General features: G+C 41.5%; 1 protein-coding gene across 1 annotated transcript in view; it reads left to right on the top strand.

Moving 5' to 3' along the window:
• The window catches only part of PLCB1 (phospholipase C beta 1), a 480,198-nt gene that overhangs the window by 296,865 nt on the left and 169,546 nt on the right, over nt 1–13,787 (top strand). Inside the window, exons 6-7 of the mRNA XM_075267398.1 lie at nt 6,384–6,437; nt 13,238–13,313. Of these exons, the coding sequence (XP_075123499.1) occupies nt 6,384–6,437; nt 13,238–13,313 (130 nt within the window). The remainder of the gene's footprint in view (nt 1–6,383; nt 6,438–13,237; nt 13,314–13,787) is intronic.

Below are 13,787 nucleotides of genomic sequence, written 5' to 3'. Positions count from 1 at the left end.
AGAACGTGCCCTTGAACAAATACAGCACTGCTGCGCTATCAGAGCTGAGTTTGCCACTTGGCAGCACCACATAAAATGTTATCCAGTTACCTTTGAATTCTTTAATAGCTGCTACACCACTGATTACGGCACAGTTGGATTTTTTTCTCTAGCTCCACCATTCCTAATCAATCAGTGCTGCTAGTTTTTGTGTTTGATATGCTATTTAGGTTCTGTACTGTCAAGTGGGTGGTGTCAGGCAGGAGCAGAAGGGGCGTAATTCTGAGCTCTGACATTGGCTGCCTCTGCTTTCCTGCCTCACACTGCCCACCTGACAGTACAGCGTCCAAGAAGCATTTCACCAAAAGTAACTGCACAGATTTTTCAGGAATGGTGGAGGCTAGAGAAAAAATTCCAACTGTGCTGGAATCAGTGGAACAGAGTCTATTAATAGATGCTAAGAATTGGAGTTTACATTCATAAATAATAATTTCAGCTCCAACTTTAGGAATATAAAGAATTACCACACCTAAAATCTGGGATCATTTTTTGCATTTCAGTGATATAATATGGGGATAATGTTCCTCCTTAAGGAGAGACCACCTTTTCAGGTGTGTGGAGACTTATACAGCCATAGTTGCTCCACTGCAAGGGAACATGGGAAGAATATGCAAATCTGTCTCCCAAGATGTAAATAGGGAGACAGTGCCGTAGCTGAGAAACTGATTTGGTTATAACCCCGCATTATGCAGTAAAGACTTCTGGGAAAGTCGGGCATGATGTTCAGGGTGCTTCCCATAGAGGGCAGCATAACTGAGGCACTATCTCCCTGTTTACATCTTGGGAGACAGATTTGCATATTCTTCCCTAGTGATATAATAGTGAATAATAGTAAGTTGGCAAGTATACCATTGGCTGTGACCATTACTGGTTCTTCTGACATGTTTCTCGTAGTAAATACAAGATGTGCTATTATTTATTATACAGTGGAGTCTCCTTAGACTCCAGAGTAACTCATGTTTTTTTTTTGCCCTTCCACTGCATCGACACTATAGGGGACTTTAGGGTTACAGGTTGGACTTGATAGACTGATATCTTCATCCAATCTCATCTACTATGTAACGATATATAACAAATGGAGGCCCAGGTAAAGTGAGTAAAATTAAACAAGTATAGACACCTTGTCTCACCTCTCCTAGGCATCCTTACTGCTTGAGGTGGTCCCCCATGTCCTCTTCAAACTGTGATTGGATGATTGGGTGATTGGATGATGTCACATGCCCTAGGATCACTGCTGAGGCCCAATCACAGGCATGTGGAGCCTTGCCTAAGTTGTGACACTATGAGCCAGCGTCATGACATTATGACCCAGCATCTTGACGTTGGAGCACCCCATGTCACTGCTGAGGCCTGTGATTGGGCCACAGGGCACATGACCTCTTTTCAAGGCCAGAAGAAGATGTTAGAAATTTGTCAAACATCCTGGAGAGGTGAGGCAAGGTGAGTATAACTGTCTGTTATTTTTACTTACATTTTGGAAATCCCCAAAGTATAACAATGTTGGATGATGAACCCCAAAAGTTTAGGCTCAGGTCATACCTGAAACTTCGCTCATCCCTATTGCTAGATGACCACATATAAGTAATAAATATGCAAATCTATTCTCCAGGATGTAATTAGGAGAACAGTGCACTCTGTACGCCGCCCTCTAGAGGGCATCATTCTTAACATCATGCATGACTTAGTTAAAAAGTCTATTTCATCATGATGCGGATTTAATTGCCAAATTAGTATTTCTATTCCAAAAGAAACAGATTCCCAGCTATGGACAGCGCTGTTACTTAATAACTTGACTATTAATGCGTTAACTAAGTAACACTATCAATATCTTTGTCAGGTGATAAGCTATGAAACTGTAGCAAGTTATTAATGTAAACGTTGCTACTTCTGTAGGCACATAAAAACATTTCCTGATTAAATAATGTGGTTTCTAAAAGCTAGTCATCTTACAGTCCACATTTTGGGATATGGTAATCCAAGAGAAACGGTAAGAATGGAGACATCTATCATATGATACTGTGGCCTTGTAGAATGTTAGCAGTGAAAAACATTGATGCTTATGAGTAAGGGATCGTGATTTATCTCCCGAAACGCGTAAGCTCTTTTCTGTTTTTTACATGTCTGGATCAATGTTCATGTATGTTTTTTAACCTATCATGAGTAAAAGTTAAATTCTAAAATTTTTTGGCATGCTGGAGTATATTTCCTTGTTCATTATGCTCATGCTAACCCCGTGAAGCAGTCCAGGGTTTTCTCCGTGTAGCCTATTGCTGTCCATGCAGTCTATATCCATTTAAATTGCTTCTCTTCTTGAGCTTCACTATCACTTTTTCTTTTTATTGAAAAACATTAGCCAAAATGGAAAGTAGATATAAAAGGGCATAAAAAAATGCCAATGTGATTGAAAATTTTGGTATAAATTTCCATAGACCAGACAACCCCTCCATATTTTACACAAATGTAATGTATTTGCATTATACAGTATAGAAATTTCATTATATTGCAAGTTGTCTGCTTTATCCTTGAGCGCGCCGTCGCAGTCTTGGCTGAATTGCTGCCAGATTCTTTAGGTTTGCAGATGCTTTAGGAGGAGATAGGGATTCTCAGCTCACAAACTATATATCAAGAGGGGATTAAACAAGAATGGAGAGGCTGTCCCATTACTACCAGAGAAATCTACAATGGAGATGCCTACTGTAATTACAGACGCAGTCATCTGCCTGAGCCGGGCACTCCTGGGTATACAGCCTGAGCCTTGTATGCGCAAAGTCATTATGTGCAATTTGTGCTTTGTCAGATCCAAGGACCCTGGAGAAGAAACATATAAGGACCAATCTTGTGTGTCTCTAAATAGTTTTACTTATGAAATATATGACTGACAGGGCCGGATGATGGGAGCGATATTACTCTTCTTCCTTAACAACCAAAACATGTTGTCTACAAGGACCAAGCAGAGAATACACAGTATCATTTGTTAGAAAGAAATTTGTTTTGTATATTTAAAGGGTTTCTCCAGCTTTTAACCATTTGCAGCCAGTCCTTACAGTCAGCTGTTTCCAGGTGTCTGCAGTACCCGGCATTGATACTTTAGTAATGGTGGTTATTGGTACTATAGCAGTGTCCCACAAACAGTGCCCACCATTGTTTTACATGAACTATTACTGGTCGGACCACTCCCAGTCTAAAATTGATCGTCTGTCTTAAGTATTGACCCATCAGTTTTTGAAAGCTGGATAACCCCTTTAAGCATTCTAGAATAGGCTGACATTTCTTTATAGAAAAATCTGGTATTACATGGAATTATGGGAAACGTTCAGGTGATGGCTTGATCTGAGACAGGAATTAATGGGCAAAAATGAAAGCCATAGTTTAGATATATCCAATCCTGGGCAGTAGCATCCTTCTAGCCCTTGTACTTGTACAGTATGTGTGCTGATCCTGTTTGTTGATCCAGAAACTTTCTCCAACTGCCATACGTAAAGTTTAGAAGACATTAAAGGGGTATTCCCATGATGATTGTTCACTAACCTGCAGGCTGTTATGCTCTCATCACTTCCTGCTTTTCTCGGCACATTGGTGGGCGGGGTTTCACTTGCACGGGATTGGTTGTAAATGAATTACCAGTGTGAAGCTGATGTAGCAGAGCTGGATTTGAGTCAGTTTGCATTACATACAGAGGTAACGGACTCCCTATCTCAGCCCTTATCAGCCAAATTCAATTAAACCGACTGATAAGAGCTCAGAAATCCTGGAGCTCTCTGAGAAGATCCGCTACTTATCAGACACAAACAGCTCAGAGCTGCTCCCAGCCCCTCCCTCCACCCTGAGAGCAGGCAGCTACATCACTTGACAAATGAGCAGATAATCCCAAGGGCCATAGAAATGGCAGTGTAAACAATGAAGTGAATAAATTAAGATAGCGGCCAAACAAAGCAGTTTTCATAAAGCAATGCATTTAGGAAAAGTCTTAAATCCACATAAACTAGCAGTATAGATAGGATCCTTGTGATGGGACAACACCTTTAAGGAAATTGGCTTATACAGCATGTCTTGGTGGTTGTTGCCTTCCTCTGTATTAGCTGAGAAGGATAGTAACATCATAGATGACCCTGCAGTGTTGATCCAGATTAAGGAAGAAAAAAAAAACATGAGGGTGATTCCAATTGCCCCATGTCAGGGACAAAAAGTCATAACCTATAACTTGTATTGTCAAGAAAGCCATCCAGGCCCTCCTTGAACTCGCACAATGAATCCACCATCACCACATCCTGGGGCAGTGACTTCCATAGCCTCGCTATTCTTACAGTAAAGAATCCTCATCTATGATGCTGGTGAAACATTCTCTCCTCTAGACATCCCATGGTCATTGTCACCAGCCTAGATCATTAGAAAGCTCCTAGCACATGTATTTGTACATTATCAGGTCTCTCCATAGACGTCTTTTTTTCTAACCTGCATAACCCTAAATCTTTTACTCTGTCTCTGTCCTCCAATCCTCCCATTCTCCTATTGTCTTGCTCTTCCTTAGACTGGTAATATCCTCAGTTGGATGCTCGTACAGTCGGTCTTAGGTGGTTACTATGTAGTTGCTCATTATACACAACGTACTGTATATTAGAAACGTAAAGTTCTACAAAATCCATAAAGCTCTGGATGCAAAACAAATAAAATATAGCAAAGGGCCTGCGGACAGAGCGGCTTTATTAAGCTAAGTATTCATCCATGTGTTCTAGAGGATTGTTATTGGACATGAAACCAGTTTGGAGACGACTTATTGACAGCACCTGCTGGTTTGTGCAGATATTCTCTGGCCACCGTCCAGGCTGCAGTTAACCAAGTGATCTGACCATTCGTTCCTAGTGGCTAATGAGATTTGTGTTTGATGTTGCTCTCTGGATGTGACTGGCTGACCGTTCCCAGGTAGGAACTCTAACTATATCACTAGGTCTTACAATGGATAGTGTGAGCAGGTCAGCCAATAGTATAGCCGCACCATAACTATTGTTATCAAACATGCCTGTTCTACTTAGAGCGGTATGATAAGACTAACTGGGACATAGATGACAGCATTATGGGGCAGGTTTTCTTTTAAATTCAGGACTCTAGGAGAGCTGGGTGTCAATCTTGTGAAAGCTGTGATGGTGAGTCCTAGGTTCGAATCCAACCAAGGACAATATCTGTAAGGAGTTTGTATGTTCTCCCCATGTTTGTAGGGTCGCCATATATTTGCTGTTTTACACTCCTGTTTTTTATTTGCCCATATTGGTGGCATCCTGGCTTGATCATAGACCCTGACATATCTTTGCTTTTATTTTGGCAATTCCCACACCCTCCTAGTTTTGAACTCAGTTTGCGTATTACTCTCTCTGCTCACTATAGGGTTCCTGGTTTGGTCCTTGGTCTGCAAGTACACCTTTTTTTCTGGCACCTCATTCAAGGATCTCAACTTGAGTCCCGAACAACCAGATCCATTCTGCCTTGTGACGTGTTCTGGTGTATACCCTGGGGTGACCATAGACTCTCCAAAGCAGAACAGTACTGGATTATTGGTGGCTTCTTTCTTGTCCTCTGCAGGATATCAGGGAATTGCTCATATGATAATTCCATAAAAGTAAAAGCATAACAATGTAATACCTAATAATAGTACTTTACATGGTGAATGTAGAACTGTTCACTAAGGACATGGACAAGCTCTTAGGACATAGATTTGTCATTACAGAAGAAACTATGAATTCTACGATAAACTAGAATACCAGAACCCATCCATAAGGTCAAGCTGAAGCTCAAGTATAATTGGGTGATACAACAAAACCATATCTGAATGATGAGAATAAAAGAGTAAAAATTTGGCATTGTCCTAGTTACAGTCCTAACTTATAGAGGAATAAGCCATTATACACAAAAATCTACCATTGTCTGAACTAAAACGGGCTAAAAATCTTAACCAGTGATGTGAAAGATGGCATTATAATATAGGAAGCCGCTCAATGCGGATCAGAAACCATCCGGTGTAAAATCTATGCAATAACATCTGGACGGGGCCATGCAATTGTGAGACAGCCACGCTTGACATTTACAGTTCTTTTCTGCTTTGCGTAATTCAAGGCAATTGAACTCTGATGTTTGTTCACCTTATAAGATTACTTTCGAGTATTATGTTTCGGGTTTCTTCTCAGTTAGTCTTGACCCTGCCAATTCATCTGCTATACAACATAATAATGCAAAGAGATCAACCCAAGAAAGTAATTCCTACTGACTTTGTGATTTTTATTAAATAAAAAAGACATTCAACACTTTATCGGTGCAACAAATAATGGAAATATTATCGTCTGCCATCTTTTCAGGTTCACCAAGCTGAAGCTTCAAGTCAATCAAGATGGGAAAATTCCTGTTAAAAAGTAAGTTGTTGGCTCCGATGCGTAAGTATTATTTTATAGATTTATGTATAAATCAGTAGTACATGTCAAGTCAGGGAAACTTGTAATATGTTTTAGTATAGAGAAGTCTAACAAATAGCAGGTTGATGGTTTTCTCATCCATGGTGGGACACTCCTTAAATCTTACAATTTGTGCGGTGTCCCACCAGGGATGAGTATATGATTGACCTCCTATTTGATAACGTTAAACATACTTATAGGTCCATGGTCATGCACTCACTTGGAAGGGTGGACCATAAACCTGATCTACCTGCATCCAGAATACAAGCCATTGGATGTATTCGAGGATGTGAGTTAACAGTTTGGAAGGTTGAGAATTGGGAAGTCAACTGGGCCAGACTGTGTTTCCCCAAGAAACTTGAGATCTTGTAGTCTGACTTTGAAGATTTTAGCTCACTTGTTCAACTTAGTATAAGGGTACAAAATATTCCTGCGCTTTGAAGACTTCATGACTGATCCATGTACCGAAGAAGAAAGGGGCATGAGTATTTATCGACCTGGACCATTTGCAGTTTGCATAATGTGCCAAGGTGGTGGTAGATGATGTTCTGATCCACTTACTGCAGAGTGTGCTCACATTTGGATGGGGTTTCTGTCCGTATTACTTTCTTTGACTTCAGTTGAACTTTCATTACCATTATCCATAGCCTTGGATGTTGGCAGAGAAACTTAGGCAGATGTCGTTTGCAGAATTTTAGATGAAGTGGATTGGTGACTATCTTGTAGACAGACTGTAATACATCAGGCTTTCAGTGGCATTTTGGGTCTGTTGTTGAGTAGTATTGGAGTGCAGCATGGCACGGTGTTGGCTTCCTTTCTCTTTACTTTGTGCATTTACTTTGGATATGACTCTCCTTCTGGTTTCCTGCAGAAAATAACTCAACAGTTGTAGCTTGCATAAAGAGTAAGGGTAAGGGATAGCGATGATAAAAAAACACAGGGAGGTGGTGACAATTTGCATCATGTTGTAGCATTAACAGTCTTATCTTGAATGTAGGTACCAAGGAAATGACAGTAGACTTCTTTAGGACTCATGCAGATGTCATTCCAGTCTACAGTGAGGGCCAGGGGGTTGAAAGAGTCTTATAAGTCCTATAAACATTTGGGCATCTACCTAGACAACAAACTTGACTGTAGGAAGGGAAAAATGTCCAATTACTGGGGTCCTGAACACTGAGTCCCCGAGTGATCAGGAGGACAGAAAACTGAAAGTTCCTCTAAGGCCTCCATGCGAATGGAGCACCAGTGCCAGGAATGCCAGCCCCATAGAAGTGAATGGAGCAGAAAACCAGATTTGCCAGATTTCCTTATTCTGGACAAGTTAAGGGACATAACGTGCATGAGACTATAGCCCGGCCACAAAAAGGAAATCATGGCTGATTTTCTAGCAAGTCTCTAGAAAGTTCCTTCATTAATTTGTAACTTTTGAAGACAAAATGACTGAGCCTGTGAAAATTTTTAAAACTCTGCAAAATGTTTCATTATTTATATTTGCAGAAATGTTTAAATTTTCATTGTCTACAAGTTTATGGGAAACCCCTTTATTAAATAGTCCACTCTTTATTTTGGACACTGTGTAATGCTTAATTTCCCCTGCGGAGGCACTGTAGAGAAATTGAACACCATGTGCCAGCTTTCCACACTGATAAAAGATGATCTCTGGGGGTTCACCTTGTGATCTGCTTATTGTCAAGAGACCCTGCAAGGGATTGTCCAACTCAATTCTTTCTGTAATTGGCAGGACTTGCTCTATTGTTTCTAGATGGCATTTAGAGTTTGTTACTGTTCACTGGTCATTTGCTCTACATCTGTAGAATTAATTCATACTCAGACTTTTAATTACAATGTAATGAGATTACTGCTAGTTCAGCCAAACATCTGCAGAGCGGATGAAATGAAGATAAACTTGTCAAGTAATAGGATAAATAAAGACTACAGTAGAAGATAACCTATCCTCTATGGAGGGTGTATATATACACTGTCTACCAATAAGTACAGTCCTATGAAAAAGTTTGGGCACCCCTATTAATCTTAATCATTTTTAGTTCTAAATATTTTGGTGTTTATAACAGCCATTTCAGTTTGATATATCTAATAACTGATGGACACAGTAATATTTCAGGATTGAAATGAGGTTTATTGTACTAACAGAAAATGCGCAATATGCATTAAACCAAAATTTGACCGGTGCAAAAATATGGGCACCTCAACAGAAAAGTGACATTAATATTTAGTACATCCTCCTTTTGCAAAGATAACAGCCTCTAGTCGCTTCCTGTAGCTTTTAATCAGTTCCTGGATCCTGGATGAAGGTATTTTGGACAAACAATTCAAGTTCAGTTAAGTTAGATGGTCGCCGAGCATGGACAGCCCGCTTCCAATCATCCCACAGATGTTCAATGATATTCAGGTCTGGGGACTGGGATGGCCATTCCAGAACATTGTAATTGTTCCTCTGCATGAATGCCTGAGGATTTGGAGCGGTGTTTTGGATCATTGTCTTGCTGAAATATCCATCCCCGGCGTAACTTCAACTTCGTCACTGATTCTTGAACATTATTCTCAAGAATCTGCTGATACTGAGTGCTACACCGGAGATGAAGCAAAGCTGAGTGTGAGCTGAACCCTCCTGCACACTCAGCTCTGCTGAGGTGCAGCAGAGCTGAGTGTGCAGCAGGGTTCAGTGCACACTCAGCTCTGCTACATCTCTGATGCAGCAAAGCTGAATGTGCAGCAGGGTTCAGCGCATCTCTGATGCAGCAGAGCTGAGTGAGCAACAGGGTTCAGCGCATCTCTGATGCAGCAAAGCTGAGTGTGCAACAGGGTTCAGCGCATCTCTGATGTAGCAGAGTTGAGTGTGCAGCAGGGTTCACATCTCTGGTGTAGCAGTGCTGGCTGTGCACTCAGCTTGGCTGCATCTCTGGTGTAGCCGAGCTGAGTGCACGGCCAGCACTGCTACATCTCGGCATTGGAATGCATTGACCAAATCCACTATGACACACAAGGAAATGATGCCAACACCCTGGCGTGCAACTGGGACAGCAGGGGAAGCATGTCTGGGGGCATCTAACATGCCCAAGTCACTGTATTACATCAGGATCCCTGTCAGCTTGCGGTTATGCAGGAGCTGACTTTTTCTCATAGGAATGCGTTGACCAGCGTTGATTGGCCGAATGCCATACAGAGTACAACATTTTGCCAATCAACGCTGGTTCTGCCTGGTTCAAGCTGACAGGGATCCCGACGTAATACAGTGACTTTGGCATGTTAGATGCCCCCAGACATGCTTCCCCTGCTGTCCCAGTTGCATTCCAGGGTGTTGGCATCATTTCCTGGGGTGTCATAGTGGACTTGGTGACCCTCCTGAGTCGAATAGTGGTTTCCCCCTAAACGAGTATTTATTCCCTATAGACTATAATGGGGTTCGATGTTCAATCAAACAGTCGAGTATTGAGCAGCTACTACGAACTTCGAACATTTCACTGTTCGCTCATATCTAGTTCTCAGCATATAATATAGTATATAATATAGCATGAAGACATTAACTCTATCATTTCATTAAGGCAAAAAACTCTTAAACTCTTAACTCTTAGTCTTAAACTAGGGAGGACAAATGTCAGCTTTCATCATTTATTCCAACATTCATATGAAAAATGCAAATATCCTTATAGAAATCTGAAGCTTCCCTGCAATATAAATGCATTTTCTTATTTCAGTTGGTCAAACTCCACGTAAAAATGCTTTCCATCAACATGCACTGCAAAGTCATTTGTCTCACACTATATCTTGACGTTGTTTCTTCGAGATAGCTTTCTGATGCCTCAAGGTGCGGGCAGATGGGACAGGGTTGGTCTGATAGGGTTTTTATAATGTGTACTCTGAAATGCTGCAGCTCTGGAACTCCCTTTAATCTTAAAGGTAGCCTATCGCCAGGGGTGTAACTTGAGGGGCTGCAGAGGGTGCAGTCGCACCAGGGCCCAGGAGCCTTAGAGGGCCCAAAATCTGTGGCTTCAGTATTGAGATTGCAGCTCCCATCTGGCCCATAAGCCAAGGAGGTCCACAGATTGCCCTAACCACACTAAGGTTGGGTTAAACTCCTTAGCACCTGTAACCATTGCTATCAAAAATTCACTGTAGGGATGAGGTAGCAGGCCCCGGACAAAAGATTGCATCGGGGTCCACAAGACTTTAGTTACACCACTGCCTATCACCAGAACGCTGTATATCAACCCAGCCCCCAGAGCTCATTTACATATTGCCAAAAATGACAATCTCCAAGCAAAAGAGGCATCATTTGATTCAAGTGACCCTAACCTACCAATCTATGTCCCTTTAAAGGATCTCCCCAAGTCTATTCAACTGTTATCACCATATTAGGCTGGGTTCACACGATGTATTTTGACTCGTAATGTAGCACGTAGACGGCGCGGGAGCTTTTGCGGGCCGTATACGTGGATCGTATACGCGGCGCTATTTTGAGGCCGCCGCAAAATCACGGCCCGCAAAAGCTCCCGCGCCGTCTACGTGCCACATTACGAGCCAAAATACATCATGTGAACCCAGCCTTAAAGAGCTACTCAGGGACCCAAACCACCTGAAACAGAACAAGTCAGGTTGGCCCATCTCTAGTCCCAAATTAGTGCTGCGTCCTCTTCATTTCTAAAGAGATTTTTGTATGTCATTATTGAATATTCAGAGAAAAACAACCTTAAGTCTTATGGAAATGAGGCAGATGGTGCACTGTAGGCTGGCCTTCATCTCCCGGAGCACTGCTGTTGCTGATCAGACCCCTACCATTTCGTACCTGCGCCACTTCATGCAGTGGGAGTTGATCTTCTTCCTGTTATGAAATCACCAATCCTACTTGAATAGAAAGGGCAGTGCTCCTTAAGCTCCGCCCCCAGTGCACCGACTGCCTAATTTTTTTTCTCTAAATCTACTAAAGTGACAAAAGTAAAAAGATGCGTTATTTATCACTGTAATGTGCTCTGTAATGCCGAGGTAGCAGTTGAATCTACTCGGGGAGGTGGTAGACTTTCTTTAGGAATGAAGAGGATACAGCACTTATTTGGCACCAGAGATGGGCGAACCTCCCAAGATTCCTTTACTTTCATGTGGCTTGGGTTTGTAATTAGTTTTGGGTCGAATAAGTTCAGAAGTGAAATGATTACACTTTGGGATCTCTTAAGATCCTAGAGTATAAAAAGTGGAGGGCCAGGGGAGGTGAGAAAAAATAAAAACAATTAGGGGGAATTCACACGGAGGAAACTGGTGCGCGATCTGGCACGTATACGGCGTGTCAGAGTTTGCGCGCTCAAAAAGATCCCATTGATTTCAATGGGGGTTATGAGCGGCCGCAAAATTACGGGTGCAAAATTACGTGCCGTATACGCTCGTAACCCCCATTGAAATCAATGGGATCTTTTTGAGCGCGCAAACTCTGACACGCTGTATACGTGCCAGATCGCGCTATACTTTACTCCGTGTGAATTCAGCCTTATACTCACTTATACCCCCCCCCCATTCCTTTTGGGACTCTGGTATGTGGCACCCTCTCTTGGACTCCTTGGTGATGTTATATTTCCGGGGTCACTTCTTAGGTAACATGGATATGCCAGTGACATGAGGTCATAATCATGGTGGGCCCATATCACTGGTTTGGCCCAAACACAGGCCACAGCTTCACTGACCACAGGAAAGCATCAGATGCTGCGAGGAGGCCAAAAGCAGATGAAGGGAGGTGATTATAAATGTGTTTTTTATTTTTTCTCACCCTCCCTGGGCCTGCAATTATCTTACTCTGGGGTCCCAAACTGTTCTCAATTTGGGATATTCAGGTTGAACCTGTGTTGTGATGAAGCAGTTTGCCCAGCTCTACTGTGTTCAGTATATACAGTAGTACTGTATATTGTATACTCCTAAGTTTACCCTCTAGTGCTGGCAGCAGTTTAAGATAAGATAAAATAAGATAATCCTTTAATAGTCCCACATTGGGGAAATTTCAGCATGTTACAGCAGCATAGTAATACAGATACAGGATAATACACAGTAATATAATACAGTTATACATTAACTCTATGCGTGTGCAATGAATTTGAAATGCTAACCGTATATTGAGCTCCTACCGCTACAAAGATATACAGACTTAAGAAATAAATTACTCCAAATTTTAGGACTTACTGTATTAAGGTTAAAAAAACCATAATGGTGTTAAGGGTGAAGATTCACTGTAAGCTACTTAGACAGAATTTTATTGCTAGGACAGCACTTTATACTGAACATCAATTCCAATGAAAACATCAAAAAAATTGAGGAAGTCGCTTGACTGTTCCAAAGCGCTGCAAAATTAAAATAATTAATTATGTAGATCTATTTTTTAATATCATTTGGGAATTTACCAGCAAGGATATGCTTAACAAGCAAGGAACGAAGATGAAAGGAAAAGTGAAAATTGTCTCCGGCAAATCAGATCATGGCAAGCTTTGGATTTTTAGTAGGTCAAATGAAATTATAATGATAATGTAGGAATATCGACTGAGGGACTATCCGAGGCGCCGACACCGCTCTCATTTTTGGGTATTATGCAGATCACAACCTTTGAGAAACGCATTGTTGATTCTGTTCTAGCTTAAAACCTACAACACTGTGGAATGGTATTAGGATGGGATAAAACTAATTCATTTTACCGTGGATTTTGCTTGAAATAAAGAGATATAGAAAGGCTTCATTACTTTTTCTCCTTCTTTTTTTTTTCTTTCTAGCCTCTACCGTTTATTTTCGGCAGACAGAAAACGAGTGGAAACTGCATTAGAGGCCTGTAATCTTCCATCTGGCAGGGTAAGTATGTGCGAGGCAGGCGCCGGGCGCACTATATGCCTTCATTGTTAAGGCGCAAGTTAATAGGACAATAAAGGAAAATGTGAAGATAAAACATTCCTAATGATTTCTGCTCCGAAAATTGCAAAAAAAATAAAAATTCAGCCCGCAGTAAACAATAGGACAGACTGCCGGCCTCACGTCGGGACTAGGGGGTTCTGTTTGGAAATTGCTCTGCTTTCAGATTCAGCTGCGTTATGAATAGCGTTCGAGAACTTTGTGTACACGAGATTACATAAAGAAATATAATGAGACGATTCAACGAGGGCTTGTTACCATCTCTGCAAGCGTATGGTTAAAGGGAGACTACACCAAATCTCTGCCTTATCTCTGTTTGCAAGATCTTGCTCGCTGTTATCAGCCAGACAGGAGAGAAAGGCTTATAGCACTGGATTTCAAAAAGTTGACCCTTTCCCCATATTATATATCCTCAGT

Source organism: Leptodactylus fuscus, chromosome 3, assembly GCF_031893055.1.
Source record: "Leptodactylus fuscus isolate aLepFus1 chromosome 3, aLepFus1.hap2, whole genome shotgun sequence".
Classification (NCBI taxonomy): Eukaryota; Metazoa; Chordata; class Amphibia; order Anura; family Leptodactylidae; genus Leptodactylus; species Leptodactylus fuscus.
Note: the sequence above shows the minus strand (reverse complement) of the source record. Positions and strands in the feature narration are given on the sequence as shown.